The following is a 22,524-nucleotide window of genomic DNA, read 5'->3' as shown; positions in this document are numbered from 1 at the left end:
AAAAGGGAAACTCCTTCCTTAATGGTGGTCGGAGGTGCGGTGAAGGCCTGATGGCCTTTCCTTGAAAGTTCGAGGAAAACTCGACGATCCCTTGCCTTTGAGGGACATTGAATTGATTACTGTTTGTCAGCAGATGGAGACAAGAGCACACACTCGAACTTTTTCAGTAGAAAAAAGTGCGAAAACCGTAGAATATCTCCCGGAGCAAACTTCGAGGACTCAACACTTAAATGTGCAGTAGAAATCTCAACATGGCTGCCTGAGGAGGGGCTTAGGGAGAGTGCAGTCAATGGCTGGGGGCATTATAAGTACAGTGATTGGTTGAGAGGAGAAATATAGTTTGTAAGTGAAAGTGAAACAGTGTCTTCCCTTACCGTGGATTCCCGGTCTGACTGGGAATATTCAGGAGCATGTGAATCCATAACAGATTACATGCTGGAGAATAAAGACACTTGACAGAATGTGCCATTCTGTAAATTTCACTGTACAAGAGATGCATAGAAAAAAGAAATGGATATAAAAAAAGTACAGGTAATTCATCTGGCGGGAGCAACTGATCCTGCCCGCACAAAGTACCTGTACCCAAACTGACTGCTTTGCAAACCCCAAGCAACGTCCCAGAGTCAGTTTAGTGCACCCATGAACACACACAGCTCCAAAGACTTGCAAAGTTTTGTTCAACCTGTACTTTGCTTAGAATCACTGTCGTATAGGAGACAACAATAAAATGCATGTATTGTTTGCAGCACTGTTAAGCTGTGCGTTAAACACGGAAACCTCCAATTAAGGCCCTGATTAAGGCTCCCTGTCTGGCCCTGGCTGTTCCCTGGAGGGTCCCTGCCCCTTATCAGGTCATACTGCTGGCCGCCTAAAACAGTATCCTCCACACCCTTCTCCCAGTTTACCCCTCACGTGAGTGACGGCCTGACTTTTGTTAGGGAGAATTCTCATAAATGTGCCAATTTCCTTCACCTTAGAGACCCAGCAACCAGGTAAGAGTGTGAGCTACCCCCCCCCCCCACTCTTTTATGTGTTTTGATGTTTGTTTTACACTTGTGTTCTTTGAATATGGGGTTTTAGACAACTCCATAGGCATCATCTTTTCATGTATGTTACAGAGCACCTTCAGTGCAGTGACAGTCTTTTAGACTTTCCAAAGGTTTAAATACCTTTGCTGGTATGAACTACAGAGAATGTAAAGTGAAATGGACTACTAGTTTTTTCCAAATTCATAAACCCAGCACACACCATTTTACAAAGGAGTGCTGGAGGGGTTACATAGTATCCCCTGTGTCTAAATACTCATGTAGCAGTCAAATGCTACCCTTTCCTATTGAAAAGGCTGGTGGCAGTGGTTTTACAAGGAACTACCATGAATTTGCCTGACCGCGAACACCAGTAGCTAAAAATCACGTGAGCCATGTTTTTCAAGATTGCGCCTTAAGCCCCTTTGTAAAAACAGGTCCAGGTCTTTTTTCGCCTTTTTTGGAAAGGTCCTTCTAGTGTTTGTCTCTGCGAGCCAAACCAGGTTTGGTTCCCTCTGTTGGTGTGCCTTTGGCGGGCTTCAAGACTGAAGACCGCCTCTGGCGTCTGAGTGTCTGGGGTGGACAGGAAGTGAGGGAGGTGCCCGAAACTCCCTGTGCTTAGTCTTCTAGGAGACCTAAACGCACTCCAGCGTGATTGGCTGGCTGACTGTCCGGCAAGGAAAGCCACCCTGCTTGGTGAGTGACAGCTAGGCTGGAATAAATGGGAGAAAACTGTTTAAAAGGCAGGTCTCTTGGACTGGAAAGCAGCGTCGACCACTGGGACAAAAGAATCGAAGACGAGCTGGAAGAGGACGGCTGCTGCAACGCCTGTACCGTTGGTTTGCCCGGTGAAGCCCTGCTGCAGGTCTGAATTGCCAAAGCTCCATACGGCAGAGAAGCTCCTTCAAGGACGGCTTCTTCCTTTGAGTTGGTGGGGTCAATCAACTCATAGGACACCTGGATACCATCCTCAAAGCTGGTTAGGATTAACCAGGGAGAGGGACACCAGCTTGTGTTCTTGAATCTACAGCTAGCCGAACTGAAGTGACGCCATCTTGTTTGCCTGCATAGACAATCCCGTGCAGTGCAGGAGTCACCCGAGGTCCTCTTGGCCCCACAACTACGGCTCAGGAACAGCGATATCTGCAGGAACTGCCAGGAACCAACAACTTCAGCTGCATTTGTTTCTTCATATTAAGATACTGTGCCAACCTGGTTGAGCGATCCTAACTCAGAGTTCATTGAAACTTTCCTAACTTGCAGGCCTCAGCTTGTGATCTGACAGGATTCCTTTTGGTCAAAACTACTAAGAACTTTTACAAAGACTTCACCGTTTGATACCAGAACTGCTCCTTCCTATCCGGAACACTAGCCCATTGACTTTGGCTTGGCCTATTGACTTGAACTCATCCGGTGAACTGAAACTATTTGCACTATCAAGTATATGTGACCTATTCTACTTGGAAGGGAAAAAAAGGCACAAGCTAAGTAACTGAACTGCCATTTGGCTCCTTTTTCAGGGGAGCTCAAACATTCTCAAAAGCTTGGAGTTTTGTATTGTAGTGTATTGACATCTGAAATTAAGTTGTTCCCTTTTAGTAATTGTTTTCTAAATGATTGTGTAAATTTGTGTTTTATCAAGAAACCTTGAGTATGATACGCATTACTTACCGTAAAAGCATTTTGGATGGTTGCATCTGCTTAGATTCACATGCTGTGCATATGGTCCGACATCCAATGGTAACCGCATAGTATTGCACCCAGTCTTTCGAGAATCGAAAGGGGACGTCGACATGGGCGTGCCTGTAACACTATTCCTACGTGACGTGTAGTTTACCCAAGATCCCTTGCGCGTCAAGGTCCCTCCGATTGTATTTTTCTGCCGTGAGGGAGCCTTATGACTATCGCGAGTACAGAAAAGAGAAAATGGTAAGATGTCTATGTTCCTTCCATCCGAGCAGGGAGGAAGGGTGGGCGCATGTGAATCTAAGCCAATACAACCATCGGAAATGCTTTTATGGTAATCTGAGGTTTGTTAATCTACTTAGAATCACATGCTAGACTAACAAGCAGTACCCGGAGTTGGAGGTGGGTTGTGAGAAGGAACAGTAGTGAAAAGATGTCTTCGTACTGCCTGTCCCACCTGAGTGTTTTGTAAAGGTGTGTACAGAAATCCAGGTTGCCACTTTGCAAATGGACTCGAGGGGAACATTTTAAATGAATACTATAGAAGCCCCAGTGCCTCGAATAGAATGTGCTCTAGGCTTGAAGGGCAGCTCTCTCTTAGCAAGGCTGTAGCAGAGTGGGATGCATTTGACAATCCACCTAGAGATAGTGGATTTGAAAACTGCGTCTCCTCTTCCTGCCGCCACTGAAACGAAAAACTGATTAGTCTTTTAGTGGTTGAGTTCTTTCCATGTAGAACATGACGGCTCTGCATACATCCATTGTGTGCAGGGTTCCTTCTCCCATGCTTGAAGGATTTTGAAAGAAAGTTGGTAGTTCTATAGACTCGTTCACATGGAACTTAGAAATGAATTTAGGCGCAAACCTAGGTTGAGTGCATAGAATCATCTTATCTTTGTGAACTGTTACAAAGAAATCTAGGACAGAGCGCTTGTAGTTCACTTACTCTTCTAATGGAGGTAATAGCTATTAAAAAAGCAGTCTTATAGGTGAGATCTTTAAGACTTGCTCTGTGCATGGGCTCGAAAGGAGCCCCCAACAAGCCTAGTCAACACCACGTTTAGGTCCCATCTAGGTGCCGGGTTAGAAATGGGAGGGTGAATTCTTTTTCACTCCCTCCATGAAAAAACTTTAATAACTGGTATCTTCCACCATGACACTTTCTGTTGTGATGTAGTGTAGGCTGAAAGTGCAGCTAAGTGAACATTTAGAGAGTTAAAGACCAGGCCTAAGTCAAGTAGAGGAGTTAGGTACAAAACAATGTGTGTGGGAGAGCAGTTAATCAGGTCAATGCTCTTTGAGTTGCACCAGATGACAAACCATTTCCATTTACTGGAATAGCAATAGCTAGTGTTCGCTTTTCTTGCCTCCCCGAGAATGTCCATACATCTTTGAGGGAGCTGCAGGTACCGAAACTCTACGACCTCAGGAGCCAGGCCGCTAAGTTTAATGTCTGCGGCATGGGTGAAGCGTCTCCCCTCTGTCTTGCGACAACATGTTGTACGGGCAAGGCAGTTTGATTGGAAGAGATAGGGACATCTCCATCAGATGAGCGAACCAGGTTTGGCGGGGCCACCAGTATCATAACTGGTTCCTGGTCATCTTGAGCACTATCTGGTTGAGAAGGGGAGTCAGGGGGAGGGGAGAGAAGCGTAAACAAATTTCCCTGACCATGTTATCCAGAGTCCGTTCCCCTTGGAACGGTTCTGGGGGCACCTGGAGGCGTAATCTTGGCATTAAGCGTTCTCCAGAGTTGCGAGCAAATCGATCTCTGGGAAGCCCCATTCTGAGAAAACGTTGGAGACTATGTCTTTGTGTGATCGCCATTCGTACTCCATGGGCAATGGGAAATCTCTGCCGAGTATGTCTGCTAGAAGATAGAGTTCCCCTGGAACAAGTGATAACAGGAACATGTTGCGTTTGAGAGCCCACTTTCAAATGTTCTGGGACAGTTTGGACAGCCCTGGTGAGTGAGTGAGTGAGTGCCCCCTGGTTTGTTCAGGTAGTAAATGGCCGTGGTGCTGTCTGCGAGGATCAGAACCATCTTCCCGTGCAGCTGTGAATGGAAAGCCTTTAGTGCTTTGAACACTGCCAACAGTTCTAACAGGTTTATGTGGTTGATTGCCATGTCTGACAACCAAACTCTGTGCGCTGTTTGCTGAAGCAGGTGAGCTCCCCACACTGTGAGAGACGCGTCTGTAAGAGTGGCTTCCACTGCGGGGGTGGTGAATGATTTCCCCTTCAAGAGGTTGTCCCTCAACCACCACTTCAGAGAGAGAATGAGAGCAGGCGAGACCACCACTACATCGTCCCACTGTCCCCTTGCCTGACACCACTGGCTGTTGAGCCACTCCTGCATTGGGCGCATGTGCATGTGAGGAACCAAGTAGATACATGATGCCATCATTTCTAGCAGTCGCATAGCCTTGCGTACAGTCCCCTCCCCGACTGCCTACATACTGAGGGATTTGAAACAGCATGTTTTGAACCCTCTCGTTGGAGGGGAAGACGAGGCAGTACTTTGTTCGAATTAGAGCCCCAAGGAATTCCTGACTGGGGTCTAGGTTGGATTTTTTCTCGTTGATAGAGAATCCCAGACTGAATGAAAGATCTATCATCTTTTGGGTATTTAACAGACATGTTTCGTAAGAGTCACCTGTTATGAGCCAGTTGTCGAGATAAGGAAAGAACAGGATATATTGCCTGCGCAGATGTGCTGCTGCCACCACTAGTACCTTTGTAAATACCCTTGGTGCAGATGCTATGCCGAAGGGTAGTACCTTGAACTGATAATGCTGGTCTTGTATCAAATCAGAGTTCTTTTCTGTGCGCTGGCAACATTGAAATAGGAAAGTATGCGTCTTTCATGTCCAGTGTTGCCATGTAATCCCCGTGATAGCAGGGGAATTACTTCCTGCAGGGTGACCATGCAGAACTTTTGTGGTTTTACAAATCTGTTTGCAGATCTCAAACAGGGCGCATGGTTAGATCCTTTTTGGGTACAAGGAAGTACACTGAATAAATACCTTCTTTTACCTGTGACAGAGGTACAACTTGTATGGCTCCTTTTTCTTGTAGTGTCTCTACTTCCTGAAGGATACGAAGATGGTCTGGTGTCAGTCTTGCTCGTGGAGGTCTGAATGTTGTGGACCGGTTGAACTCTATACAGTATCCGTGGGACACGGTCTTTAGCACCCACTGGTCTGTAGTTATCCCCTCCCATGCCTGAAGGAACAATGTTAGCCGGTCCCCGACCCGGGAGGCATGGGAGGGGACCCGAATCATCGGGTCATTTTGAACCTGAGGCCGGGGAGCCTCTAGGGGTAGAGTTCCAGCCCCCCCCTTCCTTTCCCATGACGCAGACCCCTTTGGGGATACAGAGTGGTGTATTCGCTGGTTCCCTGTGGAGAGTTCCAATTGTTTTCCCGAGGAGTATTGTTGTTGAGGGAAGCGATGGCCACGAAAAAGCCGTCTGGATCCAGATCCTCGTCTTGTAGAGGGTCTCTAATTTGGTCTAGTGTTTTTAGGGTGTCATGCTCCTTTTTTTGCAGTCTCAAAGGCCTCGATCCTTCCACAGGTTTATTTATAAGCAACACTTGCATCTCTGGCTTGAATCCAGAGTTCCGTAGCCACGCATGTCTCTTCAGGAGTGTGCCCTGAGCCAGGGATCAACCAGCCGTCTCAGCAGAATCCAAAGTGTTCTTAAGTATGCTTTGGTTCACTTGTCTGCCCTCAGTGACAGTGGTCAGGAGACGTAGTGGTTGGGGAACCTCCTGTATGCCTTCTTGTAGTAATGCCCACTGAACATCCGCGTAGCTGGCCAACAAGGTCGGGTTGTTGGCAATACGTGTTGAAAACGCTGCTGCAGCCGTGACCCTCTTCCCAAGGGCGTAAAGTCTTTTCCTTTCCTCATCAGGGGGTGCCTCGCCGGTTGAAAAAGGGACCCCTGCCCTCTTTCTTGTAGTCCCCACCAGAGAGTCTGGGGTGGCATGACCTCCGATATAGAGAGGGTCTGAGGGAGAAGGACAAAAGTTTTTCTATTCTTGGGTTAACACCTCTTGTGAGAGCAGGTGTTGATAAAGGAGGGAGCAGGAGAGGACTAGCCTGGCTGGCCGGCGGCTTCTCCTTGAGGATGCCCTCCACGAAGTCAGCTTCAGGGACAGCTTCATCTGTGGCAATCTTAAAGTGTTCAGCTGCTTTAAGCAACATGACATTAAATGTCAATTGATCATCCACTGGCGAGTGTTGTCTAGTGGGGTTGTTCTGGGGGGAATCCAAAGACAGGGCATCAGGATATTGTGGATCTGGAGACCTGCAGAGGATCACCCATGTCCGGGTTCTCCTCCCAGCCTCTATGGGATCATCCTGAGTGTCTGCAGGAATGTTTTCTTCAGTCAGGTCATAGTTTTATACATCCTCTTCCAGAGGGGTCAAAGAGCCTTGGGAATGTTGCTACAGGGTCTGAAGGGCTCTCATCCTGTGGTCTTCTAGGTGTGGGGAGTTCTGAACGGCAAACAAACTTTCCAGGCTTTCCATGCAGTTTTCAAATTTCTCTCTAGTCCAAACAGAAGACCTAGAATGGTCTAGAGGAAGAAAAGGGTCTTGAAAATGCTCTTCTGCCGCCAAACGTCAAACTATTTGTCTAGACCTCCAAGACATCCCTTCTTCTCCCTCGGAGAACTCCTCCTTAGTGACCGACGGAGGTGGGACGTTGCTGTGCCCCTTTCGGCTTATGGGAGGGTTCCAGTACTCCCCATGGGCTTTCCTTGGATATCGACTGATCCTTGGCCTTTTCCGTAGGCCTCGAAGAATCCCTTGACTGCCGCCTGAGAATCGGCGGAAACAATCCTTGCTAAGCTGTCAGCGACGTCCTCCGTAGACTCGAGGCGCATGGTCTCAGCCTGCGATTGTGAAGAAGGCTTTTTCGGCAGAGCCGGGGCCTGGTCTTTTGCGGCAGCTTTTTTTGGCGGAACCAGAACCCTGTCCTCGCCGGACACCTTCTTGTGATGCGTCTCGACGGAACCTGATATATTAGGGGTAGCGCCCTTTGTTTTTGATGGCCTAGTCACTAGGCGCATATGCAGCTGTGGGGAGGGCTGCCGATCCAGACGGTCGGCGGGTGCCGCCGGAGCTTCCTGTGTACCCGTTGGTACTGGAGTCTTCTTCGACTTGGCCGAAGATTGACTTGGGGTTGTGTGTTTAGTGCTGTGTAAATGTACGTATTTGTAGCCGGAGTGTGACTTCCACATAGCAGTGCCTGAGTCATGCTTGGCGGGGCCGGGGACAGACTATGCGGAATGAGAATGTTCCATCGAAATGTCAATGATCTCCGTTTGAGGTCTGATCGTCACTCTCGCCATCGTCGCATTCAGTGGCAGCGGGAGAGAACTCTGCCTTAGACATCCCGTATGTCGCCCACCGCTTGACTTTGCACTCCTTTAATGTCTTAGGACAGAGGAGATTACAAGCCGCGCATCCTACTTCATTGTGATCGAGGGGCAAGCAACGGTTAAACCGTTTGTGCTCATCTTTCCAGAGAAATTTGCCTTTACAAATGGGGCAAAATCTAAATTGAGTCCTCTCCATAGCCGAGGAGGGGTAGAGTGACGAAGAACAAAAGGGAAAGAGGAAGGAAAGGTAAAGGCATTCTGAGATTGTACAGAAATGTCCACCCCGACCCCACTCTCCCAACTGTGTAGGCCGGAAGGCCCGGCCATGTGGTCGGCAGCGCTGTCTGGATCACTGTCCGTCAAAGCTCAGAAGGTCTTCAGAGGAGATCTGGAATAGCCTTTGAAATAAGGGACGGATAGGGTGATCTGAATTATTTTATATAACTATTCGACCAAAGGTCGATGGGACAATAGGCAACGTCTTTGACGAGCTCCGCGTAAGGCGACCAGTATGCTGGGCGGAAAAAAACAATCTGAGGGACCTCGACGAGTAGGCACGCCCATGTTGACATCCCCTTTGGAGAATCGAAAGACAAGATGCAATACTCCACGGTTACCACTGGATGTCAGACCATATACACAGCATGTGATTCTAAGCAGATTAACAAACATCAGAAAAGTGTCTACTTGAACCACTGACTGAAAGTCATCTGTGTAAAGACTTGTACTGCTCACATTCACTCTTGAGATCAGCCTGGCTGCTCAGTTTGCTACCAGCAAACTGTGTGGTACAGACTTATACCAAAGATTGGTCTTGCTTACACCTGTAGTCCTAATTGTGTATGTGTTCCCAGAGGGTACTGCATGCAATTCTGCCTAACAACTTTAAACTGTCTACTTATCCCATTCACCTTGTTAACTGTTGCATTGCATTATCTTGCCTTCTCCTCTGACCTTTCTAAGTATTCGATGCATTCTTGTGTGCTTCACTTCCAAGTACCTGCTAGCTATTCTATCTTCTTCACTACACCGCCTCCTGCACGGTGCCTCCACTTTCGAAACTTGTACTTGGGTGTGTTTTAGCCCATCTGTATTTTACTGCGCTGGACCTCCATTTTCAAAATCAAATTTAGCTGTGTGCATATCCTACATTGTTATTCGCTGATTTAGGCAAAAAAATCACATTTAGCACTGTCCACATATATACGTTGCCGGGTACTCACTTGCCCTCTGTACAAGTTGTCTTCCCCCTGTACCCCACCCTATGCATCCCCCTTTGTCCTCGTCCCATCCCTCTGTGTCCTTGAGTGCCTGCTCCATCCCTGTCACATTCCCAAGGTTCCTGCAGGGTTAAGTGTACCACTTTGTGCCCATATGGCACTTTCCATCTCCCCCATCCTCTCAAACTGCTTCTACATCTCCCATCCTTCATCCTTCATCCCTCACTGAAACTGGCAGGAAGAAAATTAAAAAGGAAACCCTGGCCTCCAACACAGGCCTACCTATCGCTGACACGTCAGCACTTCCTCCAGAAAAAGACCATCCTCCTCGTCGTCCCTTCACCCGTCCTACTCCTCACACATCAATGGTGGCACCCGCTGGGAGGTTATTCTTGCCTCAAGCTCCTCCTCCAGGGTCATTCTTCCCAACACCGGGTCTGCTGGTTTTGATTTCAATTCCATCTTCCGGCGTGTCTCTTTGGTCGGCTGCAGCATGCTTGGTGCACTCCGTGGAGGCGGCGAGAACACTTGTCTTGTTTGTGGGCACCATGCATTTGACATCCTGGTGGTGTTTCTCAGGAGATTTGCGGAATGAAATTAGAGCTGCCGGAGAACAGCTGTATTCAGACTTTGTTCAATCCACGTCTTGTTTTGTCTTGTCTTGTTTAGTGGCAGGACGCAGGTCTTTGAGCCTGCCGAGCCCAAAGACTCTGCGATCGGACGCTGCAGCCGCAGAGTCTACCAGTTTATGAAGGGACTGGATAGTAAGCACAGAGGACTGGTTGGTACTGCAGCCTAGTAGCATCAGGATACCAAATAGTCTGCTCACAAAGACTCTACGACCGGACTCCGCTTCATCATTTCATTAATCTTATTCTTAGGAGGGCTAACACGCTGAAAGAAGAGTAATCTGCAGATCAGCAAAGTGTATCACGTTATTTCATGGAATGATTTTGAATGCACTTCTGCGTACTAGCAGTGTCCGCTATATTTGTGTTTTCTGTCCCTTTTGGAGTTGCTCGTGACACGGCTTCACTCTGATGTGTTATTTCAGTCAGCATGACTCTCAAAGTTAACGTATTAATCCCAGAAAGACAGGAGAGTCCCACAAGATTAAGTATCACACAAGCAGCACAGTACATGGGAGGAAAGAGCTTTGGGGTGGATGTCTCCGGTTCTTGTGCTGGTCTCTTGGAATCTTGGTCTGAAGACTAAAGAACTGGACACTAGATGAGAACTTGTCTGAGGAGGCGGCGGCGGGTTCCAGCAAAGGACTAAACACTTTCTCACGGTTCTGTAGATTTGGCGCCTTTTTACAGCATCCAGATGAACGAATATCAGTCAGATTCTCTCTACTAATCTGGTCCTACACTCTGGTGCAGCGACTTCAAGGATTCAAATCATGTCTGGCGATCCAGCAGGAGTCCAAGGTTTCAGACAGATTCGTACTTCGGAGATCCATGCACTGTACTCGGGTTCGAGCTCCCAGGGTATTGGCAGATTGCAGCTGTTAGGGAGAATTCTCAGAAATGTGTTAATTCCCCTTTTACCTTAGAGACCCCCCAGCACTTTTTCTGGACTTTAGGACTTTTTATTTTTATCCTGGAGAGAGTGAGAGGGAGTTATGTCTCCTATTGCATTATTTAAGAAAAAGTTCCTTAAAACCAAATAAATTGTGTAAGCTAGTAGATTAGGTTTAAACTAACTTCAGATTCCACAAGATCAGCTTCGGTTCCAGTACAAAATGTCAGATGAATAAATGGAATCTGCAGAAATGATTGAAAATAAAAAAAAAAAAAAAAAAAAAGGGAAATCTACATTTTACCACTTTATTTGAAAATTTTACCAACATAAGTGTGCGGTGGGGGACCACATTAGTTAAAAAAATAAAATTGGTTAATTTCTCATTCGGTTATTTCATGGTAATCCGAATAAATGCCTCTTCCCAAAATTAAAGGTGGAAGTTTCATTCACTGATTTCACAGACCATTTGTTTAGATGCATGAAGGAATTTATTTAGCCTAAGCATGTAATAAATCAATACAATAACAAAATAAATACTGTTCAGACTACGGAGAAGTCTGAAAATACTTACTTATCATTGATTTCAACACCAATCTTGTCAAAGCCAATGTTTCTAGTGCAAGCATCACGGCCAACTGCTACAATCACCTTAAAAAAAGAAATGTGTATATAATGCGTTTATATAGGTCAGAGGAACAAAAAGGCCTGCATTTCTAATGAATTAAATCTACTTTACAAGTAGTGCTTACAAAGAACAATGTCCCTTGGTAAAGAAGACATTTGAGTTTTTTCATTAAAGAAATAACGATTTTTTTTTCTTTCAGTAAATCAAATTAATCCTGGTAGTTGTAAGTGCATTTTTTGGTGGATCATGGCACTTTTTAAATGTCAAGTTTTTTTTTTTAAGTTAAAGATCATAAACAAAGCCAGTTCTACAGTTCAATAAAACAAGGCTGGGAAATTAGTGGAACTGACAACCACACGCAAAACCGGTTACAATTCATACAAATTATGAAGAAATTGAACATTTTAAGGAGTTTGTCATTTTTATAATTATTCAATTCTGACCAACTATTCATGAAGTCATTTTTTACAGAAATCAAAATAGAAAAATCACTTCACTCCTTACAGAATAAGAAATCTACCGGGAAGGCGAACGCCAATTCATGAAGCCCAGATCACCATGTTTAAATTAGCAGTAAATCCAGGAGGCCGCCTAGGCACACTTTGTTGGGAAACGCAGTCAGAATCTCTTGGTTTGAGAGGAGCTTTTGAGTTTCCCTGTGTTCCATTCATTGCCAGGGCAATCACCACGTGACACCTGACTCGATGAGCTTCCATGATCCATCACCTCACTGGCTGGCAACAGTCTTCAGATCTGAACCAATGCTCATTACCCTTGTATGTATGATGCACATCAGATGATACCATATCTTCACTGCACATTTTTATTACTAACCCAACAGGTATTTGCACTGGTCTTTGCCCATAATACCTTAAATATCAAGATAGGTTTCTCACTCTTTAGTATTTCCATATATTAATTCTCTTGTAGTGTGTGTATGGGCATTACAGATTGTAGTGTGAAATATACAGGAATAGACTCAAGAATGAGGAGCCACCTTTCCTAGAACGCATTATGCCCCAACTATAGGACTGCATATACCAAAATACACTCTGTAGCACAGAGTACATGTCATAGGACTAGAGGACTAAATGTCGAATAAGGCAGTGGGTATTGGCAGGCATAAATGGGCCTGGAGAACACTAAACCACTGCCAAGGTCACTAGTCCCTGCTTCCTTGCTCCCAGGATCACAGATTTAGATCCACATTGGCTTTGGGGTGAGAGGATGGGCCATAAGAGCTTGGAAGGAAAGGTCACAAAAGGAGCTAAATCTCCCCAATAAGGCTGGGGTGGTGGCCAAAAGCAGACTACCTCTTTCCGAACTCTTCAACAGAATATAGCCGTAGTCATACGTTTACTTGAGCATAGGCAGGAAAGCCATTTCACACGAATTCAGCGCCGTACACAACTTACAGTGTTATATTCGCCTTCAATTATTTCTTGACCCTCTGTGGACTTTGCAACTACTTTCAGTTTTCCAGGTGAGCCTTCTTCCAATCTTTCAATCTGTAATTATCAAAAAGGGCATTCTAAACAATTGACTATTGTACACTGAATTTACTGTACTTTTGTGTATATTATATATATATATATATACACACATACACACATACATAGGAAATAAATTCTTACCGCAATTGGAACAAACTTCCGGATGAATTTAACACCATGCTTTTCCATGTAGGCACCAGCTCGCTCTGCCATTTCTTGGTCAAAACCACGGAGGAGGATAGAGCGCACCATTACCGTAACATCTAAACCAATGCCTGCAAGAAAACCAGCGCACTCCAGAGCAACATAAGACGCACCCACGATGAGAGTTTTGCCAGGGCAGTATGGAAGCGAGAAAAGGTCATCACTACAAAGAAAGAAAAAACCTATGTCACCCTCATGCAACAATATAAAAGTGGAAGTCAGGACTATACTGCTGGGCTAAGCCCTGCAATTGGGGAGTTATCGGGTAGGGTTAAAATTTGCTGAAAAATAAATTACGAAAATCCTAGCAGAAGAGAAATAAGTATAAATTACTCACTTTAGTAACTACTGTACTCCTCGTCCATACAACATATTCCTCCATATTTACGGGAGACAGTCTCCTTTGGGGACAGTACCAGAGCTTGACACCCAGGGTGTAGCAATTCAAAAAACAAACATTAGGACAGACACAGGCACAATGGAGTGAAGGCCAAGCCCAGATACCCCTTAGAAAATGCTTTCGATCCTACCAGTTAGTCATTTTCTCCCAAGCAAGACGAACAAGTTACTTACCAAACCGGTAACGTTTTTTCGACTGGATGTTCCTCCAACGTATTTCTCATCTATGACATGTAATGTCCACAGCTGTGCTGCTTCGGAAATTTCTTTGGCAGAGGGTGCCTTTGCGTCGGGTCGATGTCCCCCGAACGCCTCCGTCGAGGGTGACGTCATCAGATGTTATAAGTAGGACGCACAGCGCCCGTAGCCTCAGTTCATGTTTTTTCCCCACCCTCACAATGTGTGGCACACATGTCTAGAGCACCAATTCGACTGCACTTCACCTTGTGGGACGCAAGATGTAAAGGCATGGGAAATTCAAGTGTGGTAGGCTGGGAGGGCGATGAGGAATACGTTTGAGGAACATCCATTCAAAAGAACGTTACCAGTTTGGTAAGTAACTTGTTCTTCGAATGGAGTGTGCCCTCAACGTATTCCTCATATATGACAGACTCCCAAAGCAGTAAAGATGGGTGGAGGGAAAATAATTTAGACATACCCAATTCAAATGGCAGAGTACAGCACTGCCTTACCAAAGGCAACATCCTGAGAATGTGACGTATCCAGGGAGTAATGCTTAACTAACGTGTGTATAGAAGACCACGTTGCAGTGTCAGATATTTTTAACCAGCACACCCCTCTAGAGTGCTGTCGAAAGTGGCAATGCCCCTGATGGAATTAGCCCACAAACACTCAGCATTCTGTATTAGTGAAGATAATCCACCTAGACAAGGTCTGCTTAGAAACAGCCTGTCCCAAATGATGTCCAGTATACCTCACAAAGAGCTGGTCGTCCACTCTGAGCTTGGCCATTCTGGAGAGATAAAAGCTCAAGGCTTTCCTAGGATCCAACCTATGGAGCCATTCCTCTTCCTTATGAGGAAGAGGATAGAAAGTGGGGAGTACCACCTTCTGGCTCAAATTAAATTCTGACACAACCTTGGGCAAAAAGGATGATTGAACTCCCAGTACGACCCTGTCCTTGTGGAACAAAGTAAAGGGTGGCTTAGAAGAAAGTGCCTGCAACTCACTCACTCTTCTAGCAGAAGAAACTGCAACTAAGAAAACGGTTTTAAATGTCAACAGCCTCAAAGGGCAAGACTGCAAAGGTTCAAACAGAGCACCCATCAGAAATTGCGAAACCAAATTAAGGTCCAGACCGGTACCTGAAACGGCAATGGCGGAACACATTTGGGATCCCTTTCAAAAACTGAGTGATTAGTGGAAATTTAAAATAAGAGCGTACCTCTGAAGAGCGCTTAAATACAGACAGCGCTGCCAAGTAACCTTTAATGGTGCCCACCTGAAGACCCCTGTGGGCCAAGGAAAGCAAGAAAGAGAACCCCCGGAATCTAGCACTAAAAAGGATCCACATTCCTTCCTCTGCACCAGTCGCAAAACCTGCGACAACAGTACATGGACTTTGTTGCCGGCCGTCTAGCCGAAAGCAACACCTCCATTACATCATCCAGAAGGTCCCAATCTCTATATCTCAACCTATCAGAAACCATGCATGAAGGTTGAGTCTTGACCTCCAGATGGAGAATCTGACCTTCCTCTCGCGAGAGAAGATCCTCTGAGGGGCAGATGCATTGGAGGCCAGATGGACATGTCTAGAAGGTCCGGGTACCATGCTCTCCTGGCACAACTCGAGGCAATGAGGATCATGTGGGTCCCAAACCTTCTCAACCGTCTAAGAACTTGAGGGATGACTGGGATCCGAGGAAACGCGTACAGTAGCGGGAAGAGCCACTCCACGACCAACGCGTCTCCTAGATTTCCTCGGAGGAAATTACCCCTAGCAGTAACTTTCGCACTTCCGGTTTCCAACAGGTCCACCTGTGGTGTTCCCCAAAGGTGGAAGATCTCCTGAAGGACTTCATGGCTAGCTCCCACTCGTGCGAGACTGCGCTCTGCCTGCTCAGAGCGTCTGCCGCCATATTCTTTGCCGGCTAGATGAACCACTGATCGGGACATGCCCTATCGCCCAGAACCAGAGCTGTATTTCCTCCCTGCAGAGGCAGTGACCCTACACCACCTCTTGTTGCGGCAATGCATTGCCACTGTGTTGTCCATCAATATCAGGACATTCTTCCCCCATACAGACTGCTAGAAAGCCTTCAGCGCCAGCCTAATTGCTCAGCTCCAAAAGATTGATGCGAAGTTTGGACTCGGATGGAGACCAACTGCTGATGGACAGATCGTCGGCATGAGCTCCCCAGCCTGCCAGGAAAGAGTCAGTCACCACCGTGACATCCAGCCATGGTTGCCAAAAGGGCTCCCTTTCAAGAGATTCATCTCGTCGGCCCGCCACAGAAGGTCCTGCGAGACCAGAGAACGGAACATGGCGATCAGACATCCTGCAAGAGAACTGGGACCATTGAGTCCGTAGAGCCCACTGAAGGGACCTCATCGTCAAGCGTGCCTCTGGCATCAGAAAAATGCAGGATGCCATGAGGCCGAGCAACCTTAAGTATTCGAAAGCCGGAAGACACTGGGCTTGATGAAATTCTTAGACCATCTGAAGAATGATGAGCCCTCACCTTCGGTGGCGAGTATATCCCCAAGGACTTGTCCAAAACTGCCCCCCCCCACCCCCATGTACTGGAGCGGTTGGGCTGGTGTCATATGTGACTTCCTGAAGTTGAGGGAGAAGCCCAGCTTGTGAAGCGAATGGCAGCTGACGTTGAGATGACCCAAGGCTTGTTCGGGAAAACGCGCCCTGGTCATCCAATTTTCCAGGTAGGGGTAGACGTGAATCCCCCTCTCCCGAGATGCGCTGCCACCACCATGAGCTTGGTGAAAACCCTCAGGCGGAGGAGTGCCCGAATGGCAGGACACGAAATGGATAGTGGGATCCGCCAACTCAAAACCTGAGGTATTTCCTGTGCTGGAGATGGATCAGCACATGAAAATATGCATCTTGCTGGTCCAATGACACCAACCAATACTGAAGTTGGAGGGTCTGAAGGATCTGAGAAAGGGTCCATCTTGAACTTGTCCTTCCTGAGGAACTTGTTCAAGTATAGTCCCCAGTCTTTCTTGGGTATCAAAAAATAAGGGGAATATCAACGCTTGTTCCACAGGCACTGGTTTTATAGCGCCTTTCTCCAGCAGGGCTAAAATCTCTTGAACAAGTAGCGGATCCGGAGTGTTTCTTTGGTGGATTGTCGTGAGGCCGTTGTAGAAAAGGGAGGCAGCAACTGTGGTTGATTGTACCCAGAGCCCACGCATCTGAATTAATGGCTCGCCAGTCTTAAATGCTGTGATAGCCTGCCTCCCTCAGAGAATAATGAGACCTGGCCTCAGAGCTGTTTAGTAGCGGTAGAGCCTGATGGCAAAGAGGCAGCTACCGGAGTGGCTCTGGCATCCCTACCTCTTCCACCACAAGGGAGCTTACGATGGCCCCTTTGACTGGCAATCTCTTTCACCTTTCCAAATGAGGATTAATAGCGAAAGGAACCACCCCTCCATTGCGGTCCCCTAGGACAAAAAGGCTGAGGTTGCCGAACCGCTGCACCCCAAGATTTGGCCGCTGCTTTGGAGGTCTGCAACTTCTCAAAATCCTCATCAGTCTTGCTGCCAAAAAGATGTGACCTGTCGAAGGGCATGTTGAGAAGACTGGCCTGCACATCGTGTGCAAATCCGGACTGAAGGGATTCACACATGGCATCTTTGCCATCCTGCATAATAGCTAGAAAGCCATCCCTTTCTTCCCCTTCAGGAATATGCTCACCCGCAAGCGAAATACAATTCCACAGAGCGTGCAAAAATGTTGCCAAGGCACAGTGAAGTTGGCCGATTTCAGCGCCTTACTCCCAGCAGAAAATCCCTTACACACCAATCCATCCATGCGTTTATCGTCCCCATCAGGAGGGATGGTACGGTACGCTGCCTGCTTCGAGGTGGCCGTAACCGCCTGGACCACCAAACTCTCGGGAATGGGGTTTGTGGACAGGTAGCCGGGGTCACTACTGGATGGGCGGCATTTACTTGACAATGACTTGTTTACCGCCGGAACAGATTCCGGGGAAGTCCAAGCAGCAGCCACCCTATTTTGCAAATCCACATGAAATGGCAACACCGGTTGGACGGACCCTGATCCACAGTGTCGATAAGGTCATCCTGAACATAAGCGACCGGAGGCCTGGACCAACCCAGTGTTAGGCAGAATCCTGTGCAGTGCCCCTAGGGACCACTACACACAATTAAGACCACAGGCGGTAATAAAAGTTTTACCTTTGGTACAAGCCTGTACTACTATGTCAGAGTCAATAGTATATGAGCAGTAGCAGAGATTACACAAAGGGACCACAATTACTGTGACTCAAGCAAACACTGACTCAAGGTTTCAGATAGAAAAATATAAGTACATTTATTTTTAAACCATTTGTTATAAACATAACACTTCTATTAAATTCAAACCACACGTAAAATATACTACAACTAACCAATTCACTTTGTACGGTATGACTCAAGGTAAGTACCCTGTGATTGAATGGACCTGTATTATGAAACAAGACATATTACCGTGAATACGATTGCGATCACTTTGACAGTTCGGTCTACTAAAACGCGTATCCGTGACAAGAAATGCTACCGGGGCAAAAACACACTTAACACCCGAGATACCCAGAGGGAGTTGGTGGCAAAAATCATAGACAATATTATAGTTAGGCAGACAGAATCGAAGAACACTCAGACAGGAATTCAAGAGTCAAAGGGCCGGAGCCAGGATCAAGTGACACCGGGTGCCTGTTGTCGAGGATCACACAGTCGGACAGTTCGCGATTCAACGTAGCCAAGAGTACTTTGATATTGTCAAAGTGGGAAGCAAAAGTTATAAGGAGGGAAGACAAGGGCAAGCCTTGGAGAAGAAAAGGGGTTCACCCTAAATTCCTCAAGCAGGACACAGTACCTTATTCAATGGAGAAGCTGGTGCCCTGGCAGTAGTACCTGTTGGTTTCCCGCAGACCCACGGTTCCTGGAGATTCGATGTGAAGGAGGACATCTGGAGGGGTCTGCACCACACAGGGATGAAGCCGGCAACAGAGACGATGAATAAAAGGTGCGCTCCTTAAAAACAGGAGAGGCTCTTCAGATGGCTATCCGGACCACTACAGCAGTGTGTAGCAATTTCGACCAAGAAGAGGATCCTCTGGCTGTGGAAGATGAGCTGGTTATCCCCACCAAGCTCAAGGGAAGAAGACTACTGACTGGATCTTCTCTGGTCGTCGAAGGGTAAATAGCTCAGGACTGCAGCAGGGCTTCACCGGGACAGGGTAGTTGCAGCAGCCGACTTCTTCTCCGCTTCTCTTCGGTTTCTTGTAGTTCCAGTGGCGACTGACTTCTAGCCCAAGAGAACTGCCTTTTATGCGAAAATCCCCCATTCACACAGCCTGGCTGTCAATCACGCAGCAGGGGGGCGGGGGGTGTTGTCCGGCCCGGCTAACCACCTCAGCCAATCATGGCAAAGTGCGACTTGGGTTTCCTAGGATACCCTGTGCAGGGGGTTACTACACCCCCCCTCACATTTTAGCCCACCTAGACACCCAGGCGCCTGGAGGAGGGCTTCTGAGCAAAAGCCCGCCAAAAGACAGTGAACAAAAGGAGGCAAACCTGGTTTGCCGCGCAAAGTAAGACACAAGAAGGATTTTAACAAAAAGAAATGGCGAATAAACCTGACCAGAGCCAAAAGAAAAAGTATTTGGTCAAGTGGGTTTAAGTTCGAGGCTGATGTAATAGCCTAAAACAATACCACGTTTATCGAATATAATCGCGGTAGAAAAGTTAGGGCAGATGCCACTGCCACCAGCCAAGTCTAAATGTTAAAAGAGCGAAACAATGCTCTAGGAGGTACAGATACAAAGGGATACCAAGTAACCCTTTCCAGTACTCCATGGAAGATGGGGTGTACTGGATCTGTGGTAAATTGACCAAGTAAAGTTAATCGCAACTTTACCCTTTTCTGGTGGACTGTAGTCAGCCCCAGAAAAGGAGTCGGGGGGCGGTCTAATAGACAACCCTGTGTCACTGCACTGAAGGTGCTGTGTAACACAAAAGAAGGGGGCTACTGAAGTGGTGTACTCCAGAGACCACAATCATAAAAACAGGTAAAAGACACATGGCAAAACATGGGTAAGAGTGGGGGAAAAGCTCACACTCTTACCAAGTGAAAGAAATAAACTCCAGAAGTCCAGCAAAGCTGCTGGGGGACTCACTAGGTGAGGGAAATTAGCCATAAATGAGAATTCTCCCTAACACCCAGGTACTCAACCTTCAACAACAGTCTCCGATAAAAAGATTCAGCATGATCACCAGGGTCGGGCTTATCCATCTCAGGAGGCTTGTCTAGCCCACTGGCATCATGCAATGATTGAAGCAAATCCTCAATCCGACTTTCCTCAGAAATTATACATTCTGGAACACCAGGCATCCCATAAGGCAGACCAAAAGGGGCATCATCCTCCGCAGACCTCTCCTCCTCTTCAAAGATATTCTTGAGAGACTGAAATAACTCCTTCCTAGGGAGAGGAGTACACCTCATCAGGGACAGGCTTTGCAGATTTAGAAAGAGCCTTCCTTGGAGGTTCAACAGCCACAGGGGCTTCCATCAGCAAATTCTGCCCAATAGGCGCTGAATGCTCCAAAGACGGCGGCGAAGGCCTGAACGGGGGTAAGGACCCTACAGACTCACTCGACGGACACAGCGCCAATGGCGTCGACACCTTTGCTGGAGACTAAGGTTGCGACCTGGACCTGGCACTTCTGACAATCCCCTGATGCCTTGTCCGAACGGGACGTCAATGGCTCCCAATGCTTATCGCGCTGAGTACCTGGGCCCGAGGGAGCACGAGTATCAGGCTGAGACTGTTAAGGAGCGGACGAAACTGTTCTTTGAGATTGGAAAATCTGCAATATTTGCTCCCGAAAAGACTCCCATTCTTCGGGGGTACAGAATTTTTTTGTGGGGGCGGCCACCTCCGGGTAATCATCCAACGAGGACGGGGAATGCCAGCGGTGATGCTGCTTCCTGGACTGCCTCGACGAACAGGAAGAGTGTTGCGAACCATTCCGGGACCTAGATCTTCTGGACTACGTCAGTCGATTTCGATTTACGGGTTTGGGAAACATGGCCTACCTTCAATTTCCCCTTATGCTCCCACAAGGCCTTGGCAGTCAACGCCTGGCACTTCAAGCTGTTGTCCGTTGCGTGACCTTCACCAAGGCACCACAAGCAGCTATGGTGCGGCTCCATGATGGACATCTTGGACCCGCAGTTCCGACATTTCTTGAAACCAGACTGCAGGGTCGTCGGGGTGGAGGAAGAAGACATAGCACGATACGAAGTAGAAGACACAAGGCACCGAGTTCTCGAAGCAAACACATATGTGGACAAAAACAGAAGCTATGGGTGCCGTGCATCCTACTTATAGCATCCGATAACGTCACCCTTGACTGAGGCCTTCGTGGTACATCAACCTGACGCAAGGGTGCCCAATGCCAAAAAAAAATTTCCGAAGAAGCACGGCTGTGGACATTACAGGTCATAGATTAAGAATACATTGGAGGACACACTCCATTCGAAATGTGGCTCTTATCGGGGATGGAGGTTGATCTGTATTGTGGAAAGTGAACTATGAACTAAGAGTAGTACCTAATGTGAATAAGGACCAAGTTACTTAACTGTAACTGTTGTTCTCCAGCATGGTTCTGGCATGGATTCTCATGCTCATGAATATTCCCCGTCAGGCTGGGAATCCTCAGTAAAGAAAACATCAGTTTGTTTCACACCTGAACGGTCTTTCTCCTACCAACCAATAACTGGTCTCTGGGTCATACTTCCCCCAGCCAATAACTGCCCTCCACCTAAGCCCCTCCTCTAGCAGCCATCTTCAGATTTGGTAGCACGTAAAGTGGCAGTAGGACCAAGAGAAGAGCCGCAGAGGGGTAGGCGGGAGGGTTTGCATGTGAATCCATGCTGGAGAACAACAGTTGCAGTTAAGTAACTTGTTCCTTCTCGAGCATGGGGTCTGGCATAGATTCACATGCTCATGAATAAAGAATACATAGCAGTACACACATGCACAACCACGGGATATGGCAAGGCTCAACATTAAGCATCTCCGCAGGACGTACCTCTGATCTGTACCCCTCCCAGGAAAGCCTTCAAGGATGGCAACCTTCTCCATATTGCCACCCTAAATTTTCACTCTGCTATCAAACACTCCTCCGATATCTGCCACCTTCTGGAAGAACTTGACCTTGATGTCCTAGGTCTCACTGAGACATGGTTCACGGCCAGCTCTGTCACGAGCTTTGATACGCTCCTACCCGACGGCTACAAGATCCTCCCTGTGCCCAGGTCCAACCGCTCCGGTGGGAGTGTAGCCCTGATCTTCCCTGAGTGGATTCTTGCCTCTCGTCAGTCCTACTCTTGAATGACTCGTCTGCAACTCTCTCTCCCTTAGCCATTCCCTTATTGTGGCTACTATCGGCCACCTTGTCAGATGTCCTCCTTCCTCTCCGAGTGGGCAGACCTCTCCTCCACACTCCTGGACTCTACCACTCAACTCCTTCTTGGAGACTTCAACATCCACCTGGATTCCTCCTGTCCTCCCACTGGACTCTTCCACGACCTCCGACTCTCACTCATTCCCCCCTCTGGCCCGATTGACTCTGCAGGGCACACTCTTGATGTTCTCATCTCCTCAGACCTTCCCCTCTCCTTCCCTGTCACCACTCTCCGGAGTGATCATTTTCTCCTCCCACCTTACCCTCCCTACTCCTTAGGCCAAG

The 22,524-nt window shown here is 47.4% G+C and overlaps 1 protein-coding gene across 1 annotated transcript in view; it reads right to left on the bottom strand.

Annotated features, from left to right (window-relative positions):
* TXNRD3 (thioredoxin reductase 3) overlaps positions 1-22,524 on the bottom strand; it is a 311,226-nt gene that overhangs the window by 126,886 nt on the left and 161,816 nt on the right. Inside the window, exons 9-11 of the mRNA XM_069643385.1 lie at positions 13,105-13,330; positions 12,886-12,978; positions 11,417-11,493 (exon numbers count right to left, since the gene is read on the bottom strand). Coding sequence (XP_069499486.1) covers positions 11,417-11,493; positions 12,886-12,978; positions 13,105-13,330 — 396 coding nt within the window. The remainder of the gene's footprint in view (positions 1-11,416; positions 11,494-12,885; positions 12,979-13,104; positions 13,331-22,524) is intronic.

The sequence above is a fragment of the Ambystoma mexicanum genome, chromosome 2p (assembly GCF_040938575.1).
Source record: "Ambystoma mexicanum isolate Mex_15411 chromosome 2p, UKY_AmexF1_1, whole genome shotgun sequence".
Classification (NCBI taxonomy): Eukaryota; Metazoa; Chordata; class Amphibia; order Caudata; family Ambystomatidae; genus Ambystoma; species Ambystoma mexicanum.
The sequence above is the reverse complement of the archived record's forward strand: the minus strand, read 5'-3'. Positions and strand labels throughout refer to the sequence as shown.